At 38.5% G+C, this 19,136-nt stretch overlaps 1 protein-coding gene across 2 annotated transcripts in view; it reads left to right on the top strand.

Moving 5' to 3' along the window:
• The window catches only part of UNC79 (unc-79 homolog, NALCN channel complex subunit), a 107,248-nt gene that overhangs the window by 52,969 nt on the left and 35,143 nt on the right, over nt 1-19,136 (top strand). For both annotated transcript variants that reach the window (XM_026079529.1, XM_026079530.1), the window contains 6 exons: nt 736-1,959; nt 4,317-4,424; nt 7,758-7,874; nt 9,895-9,978; nt 12,363-12,465; nt 14,413-14,553. In XM_026079529.1, the coding sequence (XP_025935314.1) occupies nt 736-1,959; nt 4,317-4,424; nt 7,758-7,874; nt 9,895-9,978; nt 12,363-12,465; nt 14,413-14,553 (1,777 nt within the window). The remainder of the gene's footprint in view (nt 1-735; nt 1,960-4,316; nt 4,425-7,757; nt 7,875-9,894; nt 9,979-12,362; nt 12,466-14,412; nt 14,554-19,136) is intronic.

Here is a 19,136-nt window from a genome sequence, read left to right as displayed (position 1 = left end):
ATGATAACCTTTTTAAATGTGCATATGACAGAATAGAAGTCCAGTGGTAGCACCAGTGAGCATACCTGCACTCACTTTACTCCTGCTAGGATGGGAAGCTATGACTATGTGATGAGATAGACCCCAGCAGAGACTAGCAACTAAGATTTCTGGAGGAGTAATTTTCTGAACAGTTGTCTGTGCTGAAGCTTGTGCTGCCACATCCTCACTGCTATTGCTACCCTTGCTTCTTGAATTAGAAGCACCCTGGTTAAGCCTACCTGTGCTGCCATAAATAACACATAGATGTGCTCTCTAATATACATTGTGCACAACGCTGTAATCGTTGTGCACAATGCTGTAGTCAAAGATTATACTGAAAACTCTTTGAGGTTATCTGCGTAACTCTTCTTGTTTCACTTCTCATGCATAATGCAGCCATCTCAAGTGTCTGCAGAAATTACTGTTCTCTGCCATCTTCTATTTGATGCATAAGATCAAGTGGACTATCTTCAGGGTACATCTGTCTGGGATGAGTAGAATTATTTTTATAGTAGTGTTTTTGTAGTTTGTTATAAAAATCTATGTAATGTGGCTCTGAGGATAAAACAAATCTTCAGCAATTTTGACTGATGTGTAACTAATACTGGGTTTCTATCTGAAATGCCAGTTATGTGCTGACTTGTGAGATGAGAATGAAAATACCTGCCAAAAGTCTCCAACTGAGATAGTATCAGCTCTTTCTGTTTTAATCAGGTGAAATAGAGCTGGCTGAATATAGAGAGACGGGGGCCTTACAAGACAGTATTCTACGCTGTGTGAGAGAAGAAAGCATTCAGAAAAAAAAACTGCGCTCTCTAAAACAAAAATCTCTTGATATAGGGAATGCAGACTCCCTGTTGTTTACATTAGATGAACATCGTAGGAAGTCCTGCATAGACCGATGTGACTTAGAAAAACCACCTGTCCCTGCTGCTTACACCATGCACAGACAGAATGATTATGGACGACCTCGGCAGAATTCTTCTACCAAAACTGAAAATATAGAAACACAAGAAAATCCCCCTCCTACAGAGAGTTTTCAGGAAACAAGAAGACCTGTCATACCAGAAGTCAGGTTAAACTGCATGGAAACCTATGAAGTGAAAGTGGACTCTCCGGTTAAACCTTCTGGTCCCAAGGAGGATTTAGATCTGATAGATTTGTCCTCTGACTCAACATCAGGTCCTGAAAAGCATTCAGTACTCTCTACTTCAGACAGTGACTCTTTAGTCTTTGAACCACTTCCTCCCCTTAGAATAGTGGAGAGCGATGAAGAAGAAGAAACAACAAACCAGTTAAATGATGAGGTCTCTGGCAAAACTGCTGTGTCGTCTCCCTCAACCCCTATCAATGCCTCTGCACTCAGCCTCAGCACAGCCCCTCTAGTTCAGTTCAGCATTGAAGATTGCTCCAAAGACTTTAGTTCCAAGGATGCAAGCAACAGTGCTTCAGTAGGAAAAGAGGAGATCCCTTCCACTTCTCCCAGAGATCGAAAGGACTCTTCAGATTTAGCTAAGCCTGAGGAACTTCAGGACATGTCCTGTGGGAACTCACTAACACTGAAACAGAAAAGGGACCTGCTGCAGAAGTCATTTGCCCTTCCAGAAATGTCCCTTGATGATAGCTCTGAGTTCAGTGTGGAGGAAATTAGACCTAGTGGAGCAATTCCAAGCCCAAATGTCAAAACAGTCCTTATTAAAGTTCCTGAGGATTCTGAAAACCAAATAGAAAGTGATAAACTCGACACCAACACAGAGTCTGACACTGAACAAAATATGGAGCAGAAGCAGGAAGAGGAGGCTGAGGAGTCAGAATTTAAGATTCAGATTGTTCCCCGCCAGAGGAAGCAGAGGAAGATTGCTGTGAGTGCTATTCAGAGAGAATACTTGGACATTTCCTTTAACATCCTGGACAAGCTGGGAGAGCAGAAAGAGGCAGGTGAGCTCAACCATTGACACCATCAAAAGGCTTAATATTGTGTGAAGCTTTTAGCAACAGACCAGCATAGGATGGTCTATATACACCAGATAGGTTTATAGAGAGCATCTGATGTGATCTGAGCTAGCTGAATACTGTCAGGGCTTCTGTTCCTCACTGCTGATACAAACTGTCAGGTGAATGTACTGGTTAGATGGTTATTGAGCATGAGCAAGGGTCTGTTTAAAAGGAAGTTCAAGCTCAATCACAAAAATATTGACCTTGACATCAAAGTTAGGGACTGAAACTCCATGTATTAAGGATATCAGAAAATGTCCTACTTGTGCCTTTTATCCTTAAAACCTGTTAATCTAGTCCATGCTACACTGATTATCTTTTGTGTGTGGTGTTTTTGGACTGGACTTTTTCTTCTGCAAACACAAGGAAGTAGAAAGCAAATTGGATTGTGAAGGGTAAAACTGAGCAGGCTGTAGACTTCTCCAGAACTAAGAGCAATTGGAATTAACTGCAGTTTGCCTTTAGGATCAGAGATTTACTCATATTTTGTTTTTATACACTAAAGAATTTTTTTGACCTTCTTTGTACATGGATATTTACAAAGTTTACAAGGCTAGTGTTTGTTAAAGATTTAAAGTTCAAGCATAGTTTATGGGGAAAATCATACAGTATTTCTGTGTATCCCTAGTTAGTGCAGGTCGTTTCAGCACAGAATTTTGTTACTTAGTTTTTCAGGTGGAGGAGTGTATTTTAACTGTGTGTTCAGATCCTAATTGAATGTGTCAAAAACAATTTCAAGAAGTGTATTCTGCTGACTCCTCGCTTCCGTGGCTGTTTTTTTCAGGATATTTCAGTTATTGAAATTTTATTAGTCACTTTTGCTATTAATATAAAAAGGAAAACATTCCTCAGGTTTCAGTTCTTCATTGCCAGTAAAGTGAGGGGTAATACTTATGTATTCTTGATCTCACTTCTTTCTTAATCACTTTGGAGGGAACAATACTATAATTTCTTACTATGATTTGTGAAATCATGATATTCCAATTTTGCATGGACAAATCATTCAGTGTGATCATAGTTACGCTGTTCCCTTTATGTTTGAGGCCTCACATCCCATTGTGGTTCCAGTAAGCTAAAGAACCTCTGCAGCTTTGTAAAACAAATAAAAAACAAGTGCTTTTGAACCTTCCACATAGGTTCTTAGAGAATAATGGCCGTAACAGAACAGCATGTTTAGACTCGAATGCTTTTTTGACCTGTACATCAGAAAGGACTAGTTTTCATACATAAGTTTGCTAACATCCTTGGAACTGTGCTTGGAAAGGCTGCCCCAGTTCTGACACACCACATGGAACCTAGAATTATAGCATTTACTCATGTGATAGTTGTTTGGTTACATGCATCTGTCATTCAAAAGGAGCATAAAACATTCAGAATGACTCATTAAGTATTCATGGCTGTTACAGGTTGATACAGGCAATTCAGTAACTAGGTAATTCAGTGATTTGGGCAGTTTAGTTTATCTCTTTATAAGTTCTGTTTTGCTTTGTTTATCCTTATTAAATAGTTTGCTTGAGAACATTTATTGTAATTCATTTATGTAGCCTTAATATCACCATTATAATTTGCCAATTATAATTTTGAAGTCTTACTCAAGCTTAGACAGCCTATTATATTTGCATATGGTTTAAAAAGGCTTCTGATCTATGAATTAAGTATCCTAATGGGTTGTTTCTTCAAGTGAACAATTCTGGGGTACAGAGTTCCCTGCATGAGACTTTTTACAGCACAAATACATATTCATTTTGTATTGGATATGTTAAAATCAGGCAGCAATACTTGAATACTTTTTTGCTTTATTCTTTCCGTATTGACAATATCTGTTATCATAAAATAAAACATTAGCTTTAATAGTGTATTTTTTTTAATGAGTCCTTCTTCTGTTCTTTGAATCTTTATGATCAACTGCTAGGTCAGCAACCTTTTGAATGAAAACCATTGGAGATAAAGCTTTTAAAAGATGCTAATCTATCACTTAAACTAGGTTTATATCAGTGATGCATCTCTTTTTTCTATGTTGGTGGTCACTCTGAGTGGGATCAAAATCAAATTCTATGTGCATTTATTAATTCTGAACTCTAAGAGCYATATATACAAGACTCCTTTGAACAGTGATTTAAGTAGTAGACCCCTGTGCCTCTTTAATGATTACCASATACTGAATTATTTTAAAACTGTGGGAATGCCAGATGGGAGAAGGAAGATTAAAAAGATGTGAAAAAGGCATCCAGGGAGAAAGCTGTTGGAAAATATTTATTGATTCTAAATACTGAGAATTTAAGCACCATTTCCATATGCAGATCCTATTGTGAAAGGACTTTCAACTCTGGAAATGCCCAGAGAATCATCTTCTGCACCAACCCTTGAAGCAGGCGTGCCAGAGACAAGTAGTCACTCTTCCATATCAAGTAAGTTTACCACTGCTTTGAGGACTTTATCTCGGTTGCTGCACTTGTACATCAGATACATATAATATATGGCAAATGCCTCCTTCTGAATGTTATTGATACTTGGAAATACGGCTGCATTGGGTATTAGGGTTAGGTCTGTTATCTCTGATGGTCAGCAGGATGTTAGCAGTTAGTGGCTGCAGAATTTTCTGTTGTGAAATGGCAAACTTGACAAATGTGATTTTCCTGACTTAGAGAAGGTGGCAGCTAAAAGGAGAGACTCCCTGGAACACCTTCACAGAATCTAGAACAGCATGTCCATCTAGATAGTGTTAAGCTGTGCATCTGAGGGTTGATAGGGCAAGACTCTGTTGCTGTTAGAAAAGGGAGGGGAAATGGTGACCTGCTTCGACAACAGTGAGCTGCTAGATCAGCTCAGTAGTCTCACTGAACGGGACTTTCAGATTGACCTAGAAAAGTTAACTTAATTTCTGAAATTCAGCATCTGCTGATTTGATTGGAAGGGGTATCTGGCCTGTTAAAGGATGATGTTACTGTGAAAATGCCAGATAAGGACTCAGATGCAGGTTTTCTCTCCAGTTTTACTGCAAGCATCATGTGTGTTGTGCATCTCATAGTGTGAGTTGAACATTTTTTGGCTACCTAATGACCCAGATGGGATTTACTAAAGCAGCTAAAGGGGGTGCTAGTTAGGACGTATCTCTGTCTGGTTTCCCTGAATGTTAGGTTTTCTGTAAATTCCAGTATATGGACTCTGGAATAATACCAACATCATATACAGCCTAAATTCCTTTGTAAGTATGCCTTTCTTCTTTGTGTTCCTCAGTTTCCAATTGTAAAAAGCAGGCATTAATACTTCCTTTGTGTCTCTTGTCTATTTAGGTTGAAATATTTTTGGTCTTTTACTATGTGCCTTTACAGTGCTTAGTATAATAAGCCATGATCAGGACTGTGAGCAAAAGGCACTTCCTGTAACACAAATAGGTAACATTGCTTGTGTAGCCAGTGCATGGCCACAGAAAGCATATGTCATCAAACAGTTGCCATAGGAAGATATTGCCTTTGGACTTCTCTTTTTGTGTAGAGAATTCCACAGAAATGGAAGAATGAATGACCAGATCAGTAGCTAACATATGAAAGGATCACCAACTAATATATGAAAGTTATCTATCCTCTCATGGTTGTTAGGTTATCTGTCAAAAATCTTTTCAAGCAAAACTTTCCTCCCCCTCTCTCTGGTCAGTCATAGGCATGAAAAGTCACATGCTGTTCTGCAGCAACCAGCCTGACTCCACTATCTCTCCAAGGCTTGCAGGTTTCTGGGTTTTTTGTTTTTGATTTYTTTCTTCAATATTTGAAATCACAGCTGTCCTTGAAAAAAATCAGGTAAATAACCCTGGAAATCTAAACCTGCTCAACAATAGCCTGATAATGTGAAATATGCATGAAAAAGTTTTAATTACGATCATAAAAGCTGTTAAGAAAATTCAAAGAGATAATTTTCTAGATTTTGACAGTCATCTGCGCTCCAAGCAGTCTTGTCAGTTCTAATGTTAATGCTGTTCTTTCATCAGGAAATTCTGTGATTGATAAAGTGATAAAGCATCTATTTAAAATCCTTGCCCTGGAAACAATAGAAATTATATTTTACTCCTAATTTGCTATGAAAGGCAGCTGCAAAATAACTTAAAAAGTCAAACATTGAATGGTCTCTTGGTTCGGTTCCCCCCTTTGCAGCAGGGTTGGAGGAGTTTGTTGTACTTGGACCAAAAATRGAGTTAAAATGTACTCTGATGTATTGGAAGGATATAATGAAGGAAAACTTAAAATACTTCTCCTAATAAAATTGTTTCAGTATGCAGATTCCCACTGAAGTTATCGTTGTGCTTGTTATTACTCTGTGCCTATATTTGTTTTGTTAGGAAATTCTCTGCTTTCTCTGAATTTGAAACTTTCAGTTAGAAAATGAATAGAGTCAGCTTAGGACCAAGACACTGAACCCCTCAAAGCTTTTGGAAAGTTGTGGTTTATCCCTTGTCGGTAGTTTTTCGTTGCCGTTAATAACGTGAAAGACTGGGTTTATTTTCAAAGCTTAGCTGGTTACTGATAGGAATTTTAGAACTAAACTACCTGATGTTACATTAATACTGTTTTTAAATGATGTTGGATGTAGTTGTGGATGAAAATGATCATAAGATTTTGTTTTGTTACTCTTGCTTTAAGGAAGCACTCAAAGCATTCAGGAAAGCACTTAAACGTATACTTAAGGCAACATATTCAAAAGCTTTGCTGCATGGAGATGCATGTAAGCACAGTCTCACATGCCATGTTTAACCGGGGTCTAAGACTGTCTTCACACTGTGAACAATGATTTTGGTTTCAGTGGCAGAAATACATTGTTCAGACTCAACTGGCAAAGTGACTGTATTGTGCTCATTCAATATGACCCCTCCTATGAAAGGAGAGAAAAGTAAGAAAGTCAGGAGTGTTGTATGATCTGTTTTTTCCTCCATTTAAGCACTGAGAAAATCATGACAATAGCAGTCCTAAATTATAAGTCCACAGTGTTTTTTTTTCTGGGAGCATTGTCCAGTGAGACATATCCATTAAAACACAGAGTAATGCCCATTTAAAGAAGTGCTGTAAATAGCCAAATGAGAAAACAGCAAATGCTAGTTCCTTGGTAGGTATAGTCATATAAGAGGAATGATGAGAAGAAAAGGTAGAACAAGGGAAATTATAAAGGTGGGGACCTATCTGCAAAGGTGTGCTGGCCTCATTCTTCAGAAGAATGTGCAGTGTTATGCCTGAGTGGTGGGTATTCAGGAGGCCTGTTCAGATTGCCTTATCCATGAAACGTGCTGATGGTTTGCAGTCAGTGAATGTTTTTTCTCCAGTGAGCAAGGATAGAGTACTCTCCCATACTTTACTGGGTGGAGATTGAGCTTCCTTACTCAGCACGTTGCATGCAAGTGAGAGATTCAAGTACATATTTATCACCTGTCAGCATGGGAGCTTTGTGGTGGTGTCTTATACCTCACAGATATCTAGTGTTTTGAAGAGCTTTCATGACGTGGTGACGAAAAGGCACTGACAATTGGCACAGTGGGTGAAATCCTGGATCCAAGTCCTTTATGACATATATAACTGGGGCCAGCATTTCACCCCATGTAGTTGTGTGAGAAGTGCATGTTGCCTTGAGCAAGATCCTTCATAGCAAGCAATTCATGTCCTGTCAGTATTTCTCTCTTTCTGATTGGTAAGATCAGGAAATAAGAGTAGTTTTACATGTTGTCTGAGCCCTTGAACTCTTGCATTTCTGACTTGCAGCTCAGTTCAGACAAATGAAAAGAGGCTCTTTGGGAGCTCTGACAATGAACCAGCTAATGAAGAGACAGCTGGAACACCAGTCTAGTGCTCCCCACAATATCAGCACTTGGGATACTGGTGAGCTGCATTTCTCTGTTCTTTATTTCTATTCCCTTAAAACAATTATTCTTTGTATCAATCAATAATAAAAAAGTGAGTATTTCTGTTCTGCCATTGGAGAGAAGTAATCAAGCTCAGGTCTAAAGTGGAATTGTATAGTGGATGCCAGATTCTCAGCTGGTATAAATTGGTATAGTTCAAAAATTGGGATATAGCCCCTTTGGTACAGTGCTCCCCACTATTTTGTACATTATTTGGATGARTTCCTGACCTCATAGAATGAAATGGAAGTGTCACTATTGACTTTATTAGATATAGGATTTCATCCCTGGTGCATGGAATCATTTATTTGCGTATGCATTTACAATGGTGCTGGTACACTAAACATTTGCACCTTATATCAGCCAGTTTCCCTTTAGAGAAGTTTCTGCCAGTTCATGCTGAAAGCCTGAAGTTTCTATTCAGTAATTGACCTGTTTTTTCCTGCTTTAAGATTAATGCAAAGCAGACAATGAAAACTGAATTAGGCACATAATTTCCCTATGAACCATGTGAAGTGTTTTATTTTATTTTTTTCTTCAATAGAAGATTTTCTTCATGGCAGATGTCACTAAACAATTAATTTAGGCTGGTTTGACATAGATACTAGATGTTTCATTGCCCATCTTGATATTAATCACATTACAGAACTGTGCTTCTTAGGAAGTCATCAGCAGGTCTGGATGCACCCAGAGAAAGGAACATTTAAAACAATATGTGGCACTTAGCATGTTGTTGAATGAATGTCTCACTACCACTTGTGGACAGTTGAGCTAAAAAATTTTGCTTAATTGAGTCTTCAGTCTCAAGTCTCAATCAGACTCAGTCTTGTAAGTGAGGCGTGGCCTAAATTATGGTATATAGTTTAGGATTATCCCCTTTTACCCTAGTTTCCAACTAGCATGCTCAGCATGAGATCCTTAATTCATCAAGGTCAGAATTTGTCAGTGATAGCAACTAATTTTTTTTGTCCTATCAGCAGGTAAGTTTATTTATTGAAAGGACTTAGTTGGCATCATCTAGTTTCTCAGACAGAGTTTTAGAGACGAATAACTTAATACTTTCATTCTATGAGAAACAGTTGGCCTGTCTTCCAGAGGGACAAGTCAGTACTCAAACCATTGAGGAACCCTATCTTACTAATCTTGTTCCATGCCCATCCGCTTTCTTCACAACATCTATGACTCTTCCCACCAATGTTCATTCCATCTACAGTCCTCCAAGCATAGAGACACTAAGTGAAATGCCCTTTTCTAGAAAGCTTTGCATACCTCAGTCTCTCTTTCAACCATTAGCTTTAAAACAAAATTATTATTTGGACAGTTAAAACAGTTTTTTTCAGGATAAATGCTGTGTGACTACTTGTCATCTCAATGTCACACCAAGTTTTGGGACTAATTCTCAAATGGCTGCTTCTCATGTATAACAGCTATGAAATAATCTTATACTATGCAAGCATATGGGAATATGTCACTTCATGTATGCTTTATATTTTTAACCGTAGTAGTATATTTTTAACCGTAGTAGGTTACAGTAGGCATCATTCCTCTTTTTCATTTCTTATTTCAAACCAGTCTTTCCCAAGCTTGTTCTCTGTAAATTAAAATCATTGCGTGTCTAGTTTCTGTCAGCACAAACTGTCCATGAACTTCTAGTGTCTTGGTATTTCTAAACATTATCTTAACTCTTTTTGTGACTCTTCACATATTCCCTTTCTTGCTAAATCTTTACAGTTAGCACTCTCTTTCTTATTTAATGTCACTTACTTTTCTAAAATGCCTTTTTTGATTTTACTTAATTTGCATCCTTTTTGCTTCATGGACTTCTTCCGTCTTTCTCTTCCTCTCATTTTCTTTTGCACCTTCTGTGCTTAAAGTCTTTTTTTTYCCTCCTAACTGTTGTGTTTGTTTTTGTTGTTTTCATTGTTTAAGACTTGTGGTGCAGGTAACAGATGCTGGATTTATAGTGCTGGAGGCTGAAGTTCTGTATTTATTCACAGAGCAGATACAGCATGGGAAGCGGCTCTGCAATGTCCCTGTTTGCCTAAACCCTGACCTGGAGGGACCCCCACTAAGAATCAGAGGTTAGTTCAGTGTTCATTTGACCTGATCTCTCTGCTAAGACTGCAAAGAAAGTTTTTTGGTTAGTATTAAATGGAGGTGATTATTCTGCTCCGTTTAGTTGTACTAAAGTCCTCAACTGTCTTGCAGAACATATTATTGGCAATTATCAGATAAGACATTTCTTGGAGGCAACTGGTAAGAGGTACTGACTTTCTGCTAATACCTACTTTGGCTGGACTTGAAGTGGCAGCTTGGAAGTAAAAGATGCCATACACAGACAGTGGTTGAATCTCATTTCTTAGCTTTATGAGCTTTCCTCCTTCAGAGCCAAAARTATACAGCCTTTCTTGCATCCTTGCAATGGAGCAGCAACTTACCTTTTTCACCTGGATCATGTTTCTCCTCCTGTTCAGTGCGTGGGGGAAGGACGTTTTTGTTATAAGTAAGTCTTATTCCAACACTGTAGCCTGCATTATAGCAGCTTTTAGCATTTGCATGCTGCAATAGCACTTGCATCTAGGGAAGACAACAGTAAAACTTCCAAATTCATGATAGAGGAACCTTTATTCAGTCGTGAGGAAAAGACTGGCTAGAAATATGTGCAAATCTACTCTTATTCCTTGTGTTCCGGATGGTGTCCTACATTACTGAAGAGTATTCTGGACTTCCTGGAGTGTGTGTTCATATCCTGCAGAATCTCAGGAGACAGGAAGTACTSAACCCTGTACATACTTCCATACTTAGTAAAATGATTGCTTAAAACTGTCTTTTCATGAAATCAGCCCTCAATACTCCACATGTTTTGAATTCAGATATTGTGGGAGCTTCCCRCTTTGCTTGAGAGATGATATTAAATTTGCTTTTCCTGCAGTAGCTGGGACTATCTCATCAGAAATTTTATCTGAACCTAGCCTAGATGGGGAAGCTACCTCCAGTTTCCGTAATTAAATATTGTCAGTACAGGCTAATGTTAACATTAAATGTGAATCTGCAGATAGAAGGAACTGGCAAGAAGGTTGATAACAGATTGTCAGCTGAGGTTGAATTGGGATTAAAAGAGCAGTGAACTCTTCTAAAACATGCTTTACAAAATGAGCTTTTCATAGGCGGGTCTCCAAAATGAGATGCCCCTTGAGGCAGCTTATACACATAATGATGATCTCTCCTAATTAGCTTCCTGAATTGTAGTGGAGCTGAATTGTATGGGAAAAGGAGTGATGCTGCTTCTATTGTTTCAGCTACACATGGCAACAAAATGAGACATTACTCCGTCTTAAGAGCTGAATCCCTTTTTCTGTCTTAGCAGTTTCATCCTCCAGGTCACTAACAATATTTAGATGATTTTAATTTAAATGATCATCACAAGGCACCTTAGATGAATGGCATGGCTTGGATCAAAGCTACTGAGATGTACAACCTTCTGAAGGCTTGTCAATGAATTTGTTGCATCTGATTCATGTTTTTGAGGTTTTATTTGCAACCAGAAGAGCTAGAGAGATACCTCTTCTATATTGTTTTTTTCTGCAATTTTGGTTGTCCGTTTAATGAAAGCAAAGGGTTTAAGAAGGAAAAACGTGGTACTGGAGAGATATGCTAGACTATCAGACTGCACTGTATTGGTATAATTCTGGAAAGCAGAGTTTAGATAAGCCAAGAGTTTGAAACTTCCATTATACACAACTTTTCATATTAAAACAAGAATTTAATTCCCTCTGTTGGAAATTAGGCACACAAAAGGTGCCGAGGACAAAGGGACACCAGCTGTCAGCATGCTCGCAGTGGCTAGGCCACTGGGTGAAAAAGGCAACTTTGTAGAAGCAAGTTGCTTGTGAAGGCTTGCAATGGAAAGCGTTTCTAATCATCAGCTTTCCAATGCTCTTGAAATATTTTTCAAGTCCTAATGAATTRTTTTTTCCAACAACCCTTTCCTGATTTCTCTCCCATGCCTTTGTTAGGGATGGTATGAATAGGCTGGTGACCATGTGGCGAGATGTGTGAACTGACTTCCTTCTTCATGTCACCGACAATTGTGGGAAGGCAATTCCCTAGAGGCTGGGGAAGATCGCAAATTTCCTGGTGTCCAGTCTCATACTAACTGTAGAATCATCCTCCCTCCCTGAAAATGAGTAGATACAATTGCATCAGCCTTCGTGGAATTTTTGTTATTATCTTTTCTTTTTAAGAATTTTTTAAAGATTTTTTTTTTTTAATAGATGGTTATAGATAATTGGAGTAGTCTGGCAGAAGCAAGGAATGTGCCACAGATTTTTGCAGGCAAGCGTATTTCTTATTTCTGTGCAGTGTAAAGCCGTTATGGCTCTTATTTAGGCATCTGCTCCTCAGGCCAATGCAGTTTAGGCTTCTTTTTAACTTTTTTTTTCTTTTTCTTACCAATTGCCTCAAGGGGCCACAAAATCCAGCTTGCTTTCAGCACCCAGTATAGTCAGTATGTTTGTACCTGCACCAGAAGAATTTGCTGATGATCAGCCCACTGTGATGACTGACAAGTAAGTGCTTTTCTGTTGGTTTCAAAGAACTAGTTGAACTTCAAAATAATAAGTAAAAATAAAGCATAGATATACTTTATGGAAATATAAGGTCCATTCTATTATTCTGTTATTGATTTCTGTGCCTTTTTTTTTTTTAACATAAGGTAAAAGTTTTCTAAATATTGCTAGCAAAATGTGCTTTTAATTCAACAGGACATGTGTGAGCCTGCATAGGCAAAATGATGATGAGGCTATTGTCTGTGCATGGGCTGGGGGAGGCACTTTCCATCCTTCCTTTGAAACTGGGCAATTATGCTGTAAGAACTGCAAAATGTATGTGGCCTACCTAATGGCATTTGGGTGACAGAAGGTGGGGTGTTTTTTTTGTTGTTTTGTTTTCTTTTTTAAGCTGTTTGTGTAAATGGGTGAAATACTGTTCCCTATTTTAAACCAACGGCTCCATGTGATCCATTGGAAACTATTTTTTCTTTAAAATAAAAAAAAAGGTCTTTTTTGACTTCTTATGAGCTTTCCAATGAAATAGAAAGGCATGACTACACGTCAACACTTCTGACTGTTAACAACATAGCATTTATAATGCTTTTCTGCCTCACTGATCTCAAAAGCTTTTACAAACATTAATTGTTTGGTTAAAATGCCATTGAAGTAAGTGTTAAACATAAGYGTACTCATTTAATGGAGAGGTAAAATAGTTGGCAGAGAGCCATGTATTGATTTGGTCAAAAACTGGGAAGAGAAACTGAAAGCTCTTGCTTGTGGTCCTGTGCTCAGTCCAGCAGGCAGATGTTGCAAGATGATCACTGGTGAAAAAGAGGGCCATTGTGTAGGTTGTGGCTGGAGCTGGACTTTATTGTGTGACAAAGTGAACCATCCCAAAGGCAGGCTTATCTTTGGCGTTTTCTTTGGCCATTTACCCAAAGCTCTTGCTCCRCTTATCAACCTGCAGACCAGCCAATCTCGACTTCCATGACTTTGTTGGCATCTTTTCTTCCTCTTCTGTAATGAAGGCAGGAAAATTGCCTGTACAATTCCATTAAGTTAAAATATCACAATCTATTGGAGTCATTAGCAACTGATTGACCAAATTAAGCAAGCTTTCCTACGGGGCTGAGATAAACCAGTTTCCCACACTGGTTTGCCTTTTTCATATGGTTGTGAAAGCCTGTCTCATCTCTCCTGACATCCCCCTTATGAATAGACATTAAAGAGCTATTTCAGAACTTCATCAGTTGTCCCATAGCATTTCAGGAGGGATAAGTGACTCAGCAGCAAATCTGTCCTCCCAAAGTAGACTTCTCTGAACTCTAGGGTTCTGTGCCCCTGAGAAGTCCTTGGTTTCCTCCTTAATAGCTATAACTGCTATAGGGGCCAATCAGATTGTATAACTGTATAATTGTATAATTTTTTTTCATAATTCATGATTGACAGGAAGGACAATGTGAAATTGCTCCATCAAAGATCATCTGACTGACGTTGTCTATGTCTGTACTGCTGAATAGAAGGGGGTCAGGGACTGATTCCTCACCTAAGGCCTAGTGGCACATACCAGCTGGTGTTCACATTACTGAGGGCTAGTCCTCACTGTAGTAGATTTCTCTTAGGTAATGCAAACTGAAGCAGTCCAGTACAGAGCCAGGGAATTAACTAGCAATTACTAATGAGGGGCCCAGTACTTAGGACTGATCTGTGGTCCTCTTTTATTTATCAGTGTAGAAACAGCAAGTGCAGCTAGTGAAAAGTTTTCTATAATAGTGTTTGAAAGCATGGACTATGTTTTTGACRATAGAAAGATCACAACTACATTACTTTTCTAAATTAATTTTGAATAGAATATACTAAATAACAATACTTTTAAAAAACATAATGATATATATACATGTGTGTATATATAGTAATACTTGGATTTAAATTTATTAGTACCTGTTTTTAAAACTGTTTTTGCAGGTGCCATGACTGTGGGGCTATCCTTGAAGAATATGATGAAGAAACACTAGGCCTGGCCATAGTTGTGCTCTCAACGTTCATTCACCTTAGTCCAGACTTGGCCGCACCTTTACTGTTGGACATCATGCAATCTGTTGGAAGGTAACTTCAGGTCTTTCCTCTGTCTTATGTAACTGAAAGACTTTTGTGCCCAGAATTGGGTTTATATAAACTTCATTATAAGCTGGATACTTAAGTGCTTTGCCTGTACAAAGGAAAGGAAACCTTTGCTGATACAGTTCTTCTGCTTTTGGAAACTGAATTCAGCTTCAGTATATTTGCATTCATTGTAGTCTCACCTCCAGTACTGTCTCTGAAATACTCTGGTGGCTTACCAGACTGCTCACAAAGAAGACCTAATTTAGAGTTGAGATATTTTGATATGAATGAAAAGAGCATTTTAGAACATTATGTGTCACTATGCAGTAAGACTTACTATTGAAGCATGGCAGTATCTTTTTCTTGATCAGTATGGTGCAGTCGAACAACAACTCAAAACAAAGAAGCAGCTTAGTCTATAAGCAGAGTCCTACCTTGCAATGTTCCCCACTTCATTGCTCACTGTCTTTTTCAGGGCATCTATTAATAAGTTGAATGGCACAGGTTCTAGCACAGATGTGTGCAGAAATCCCCTGATGACATCCCTCCACTGTGAAAACTGACTTTTCACTCCTCCTTTCTTTTTCCTGTGTTTTCACAGTTATTTTTCTATGCAAAGAAATTCCTTCTTCTGTCATGGCTGCTTAATTTGCTTAAGGGTCTTTGGTGAAGGAATTTGAAAGCCATTGGAAATCTAAATTAGCTGAGCTACCCTTTTTGACGTGCATGTTGATCCACTAAAGAAACTCCAGTGGGCTTGTAATGTAGCATTTCCCTTTGCAAAAGCTAGGCTGATCTTCCTGAGGTGAATAATAATTTTTGCCTGGTAGAGTTATGCGGCTTACAGACTTGCAGTTCCCTTCAGGTACTGTAGAATATTTTAACAATTTGGTGTTGCACTCTAGGTCTCAGGTACCAAGGTGGCTTTTAGTGAGGGATTATATATCTCTCACTCAGTGAATGAAATAATGCAGGTGTTTATTCCCTGAGTTCTTTTAGAACTCTTTGTTAATAGCATCTAGTCCTGCTTATTTGTTACTGGTCATTTTATCAATTTATTATGTAACTTCTTCCACTGTCACTTCAATTTTGGACCGCTCGTTTGATGTGCTCCCTCCCTGCCCTCCAAAGGACGGTTCACATTCAGGAATCTCCCCATTTTGTTCCACTGTGAGTGGTGGTGTAAAGAATTCATTTAGGTTTTTCTGCAGTGGCCTTATCTTCCTTGAGTGCTCTGTTTGTAACCTGAACAACAACTGATGCAACGTACTCTCTGGTGTGCTTCTTGATCCTGTTTTATTTCAAGAAAGGTTTACGATTAGTTTTCCTTTTGCTAGTTGCTGCTCAAACTATCTTTTTTGGCCTGCCTTCTTGTGTTTTTACACTGAATTTGTCAGAGTTCATGCTCTTTTCTGCGTTCTTTACTTGGGACATTACTTCAGCTTTTTGAAAGATACTTTCTTGTTTCTAATAAGCTCCCTCACCCTTTCTTTCTTCTGCTCTCTTGAAGCCTTTCTTAATAGTTGGTATGCCTTGGCCTTGTGCTTCCAATGTAGTGTTCTTAAATAGCTTCTGTGCTCCCTGTAAGGACTTAATTCTCTTGGCTGTCCTTCTAGCTTCTTTGATGAATTTTCTCACTTGTATGTAGTTCCCCTTTTAGAAGTTAAGTATAAATATGGTCAGCTTTTATGACTTTTGTTGCTCCTGGAGGATTATTGACTCTTAGGTGTATTATGTTCACTAACATACCTGAAGCCCTTAAGGCTCTTCAACCATATCTTGCATGCTAATTAAGACTAAAGGGTTGCATCTCCTCTTCAGGGCTTCCTAACCAGCTGCTGTACGAGACAGTCATTGATAATATCTAAATGTTTGCTCTTTGTGTTATTTTGTGATGTGACTTTTACCCAATATGCATGCGGTAATTGAATTAGTATTGCATTTCCTGTCCTTGCTGCCTCAGCCTCCTTCACAACTTCCTGCCTTAGAGGTGGGAAGAAATGCATTGGGAGTGTTTTTGGAGAAAATCCTGAGCAGCACAGAGTGTGGTGATGGCGCACAGCTCCTTTTCCTGTGTTCTTTTCACTGGGGTAAGGCAACTGAAGTTCAAATCACTTCACAATGACTACTGCATGCTCCCTGCAGCCCTGCCTCTCTATTGCCTCCCAGTTCCACTTGAACACAGTGGCTATTCGAGTCCTCCGTTTCCATTAATTCCAAGGCTGCGATTCCCTGCTGTCACTGCTAATGAATTCTAAAGGAGGCAAATTTGTAATCTACACAGATGCTGTCCGTTGTATGTGATTCTTGTAAATACAGCACTACTAAGGATCATTAAGAAACCACAGAGTAAATCATTGTAAGATAAATTATCAAAGGACAAGGGAGGAGTGGGCTACCCTTTCCTGTGCTTTGAGGAAGAAATGCTGCATCTTTGGAACAAGACAGCYGATTCTTTTAGAGTAGCAGATGGCAAACAACATGGGGTATTGCAGACTGCTAAATGTCCTGTGTCATTCCTACTGTCTGTCATTTCTGAATAATTCCAATTCCAGTAATAGACTCTCCACAGAGGAATTGCTTTGAATATATGCAAAATAAGGTAGTTCATCTCAGTAGCAAATATAGGTAGGAAGGCACTGGGGAGCCTCATGTGTATAACCTAAGCATCTGTCTTTCCTCAAGCAGTGCCGTAGCAGTACCTCCAGATACCTATCTGACGGCAAAAGTGTTGCCTGTTGTGCTGAGAATGTATTAGATTTCTTGCATTTTTATCCTTAAAAAAGGAAATACTACTGATGTGTTTAAAAGAGGGAACAAGGAGTTAGGAAATCCAAGGTCTTTCAAAATGCCTAAATGATATACAGAAAGATTTTCAAAAGTTATTTGGGTACCCAGAGGTGCAAATAGGCATCTACTTGGATTTTCAGAAGAGGTAACATTAAAAAAAAAAAAAAAAATTGCATGCACCTTTATGCTCAGGTTTCTGAATCTAGATTTTTGGCTTTTTGATTCTGGCATTTCATTGATTTCCAATGAGATTTAAGTTTCTGAGCATGAACACCCTATTTGAAAATGRAACTTAGACTCCTGAGCTAGTGAGGAACTTTGAAAATGTTAACTTCTGTTCTTAACTTGCACAACTTTGAACACATCCATTTGCCATCTGCAAAGTGGAGGTAGTGATGGGGGTTCATGGCTTTTCTGCAACAAAATATTTAGATTAGTATTGGTAAATACATACAAGCTGTTCATTTCAAAATGCTTCAGATCTTCCCAAGTGTTTAGTGTATGTCATGTTTTGTGAGGTTTCTCCAAAGTTAGAATCCAAAATTTTTTTTTTCTGTTTAAAAAAACCCAACAACCTTGCATTACTGTATTTAAAAAGAGAGAAGAAACTTTGCCTAGGGCTTTGACGTTCTTTTAGAAGGATTTTTTTATGCTGTATTAGAATGCTGCGGTAGATTTTTGACAATAAAAGTAATGTCCATTAAGCATGTGTTAGTCCCACTGAATTCTGTAGAAATACTCATGTGCTTTAAGGTAAGCAGACACTACAGTTATTCTAGAATTAGTGCTGTGTTGCTTGAAGGTGTCTTCAGAGCTATTTCCACACAGAATTGGCTTTGCACAGCAGAATTAATGTATCATATTTTAGCATGGACTCCACCTAACAGCGATGGAGTGAGGTACTTCCGTGAGTTTTTCTGATTTATGCTGGTACGACTAAAGGGAAYATCATTTTCAACCCTCTGCGCCCTCCAACCTGAGGTTATGGCTCTGTTGAATGGATGGTATGTCCCCAGCTTGTCATGCATGTTAATGGAAATCACCATATATTTTGGTTTACACTGATGCACTTGACTGAAGTGCTTTAGGATCCTTGCTGGATTTTGTAGAGGTGGCTGGAGAGGAACCCGTCTCCAGAACTCAGGTTGACAGGGGATTAAGCAACAGCTAAATCCAACCTAAAGAAATTGTGAACCAAAGATATACATGAAGGCCAGATCATCAGCTGATGTAAATTAGCCCAGCTCTCTGAACTTTCAGTTCAGACATATGAACTTATACCAGCTGAAATCCTGATGTGCAGCAGATGAAAGTAAAAATTGGATGGTATTTTGTATGTAAAAGATACTTTCAACTTACATATTTATAATTGCCTTTTTAGTGACATTTGGTATTAAATATGTGTTGTTTTGGTATTATAAACCTGACTCTATTCGTTTACATCTCCTGGATATTGAAATGCATGATTTTACTTTCAGACTGTTTGGTATTTTTTAATTGGATGCCCTTAAAATGGGCTTTGAAGACTGCATTTTAGATACTAAAATAAATGACCTGATTTTTGAGAGTGTTGAGAACCCAGTATTTCTCATCTGACTTTGTAAGAGCTCTTAGGTACTTAGTGTTTCTGAAATTAGGCCACTTATTTAGGTGCCAAAATCTGGAATTAGAAGCCTCACTTCAGACTGCCAAGTGGGAGAATTTTAGCCCAGTCTATGTTGCTGTGTTAATCAGAAACAATTCAGTCAGTGGGCAGCTTCTGGCAGTTTTTATTCTCCAAATCCCTCAAGGTTAAT

This window comes from Apteryx rowi, unplaced genomic scaffold (genome assembly GCF_003343035.1).
Source record: "Apteryx rowi isolate R43461 unplaced genomic scaffold, aptRow1 scaffold_5, whole genome shotgun sequence".
Taxonomy (NCBI): Eukaryota; Metazoa; Chordata; class Aves; order Apterygiformes; family Apterygidae; genus Apteryx; species Apteryx rowi.
This window is presented reverse-complemented; position numbering and strand designations above follow the sequence as displayed.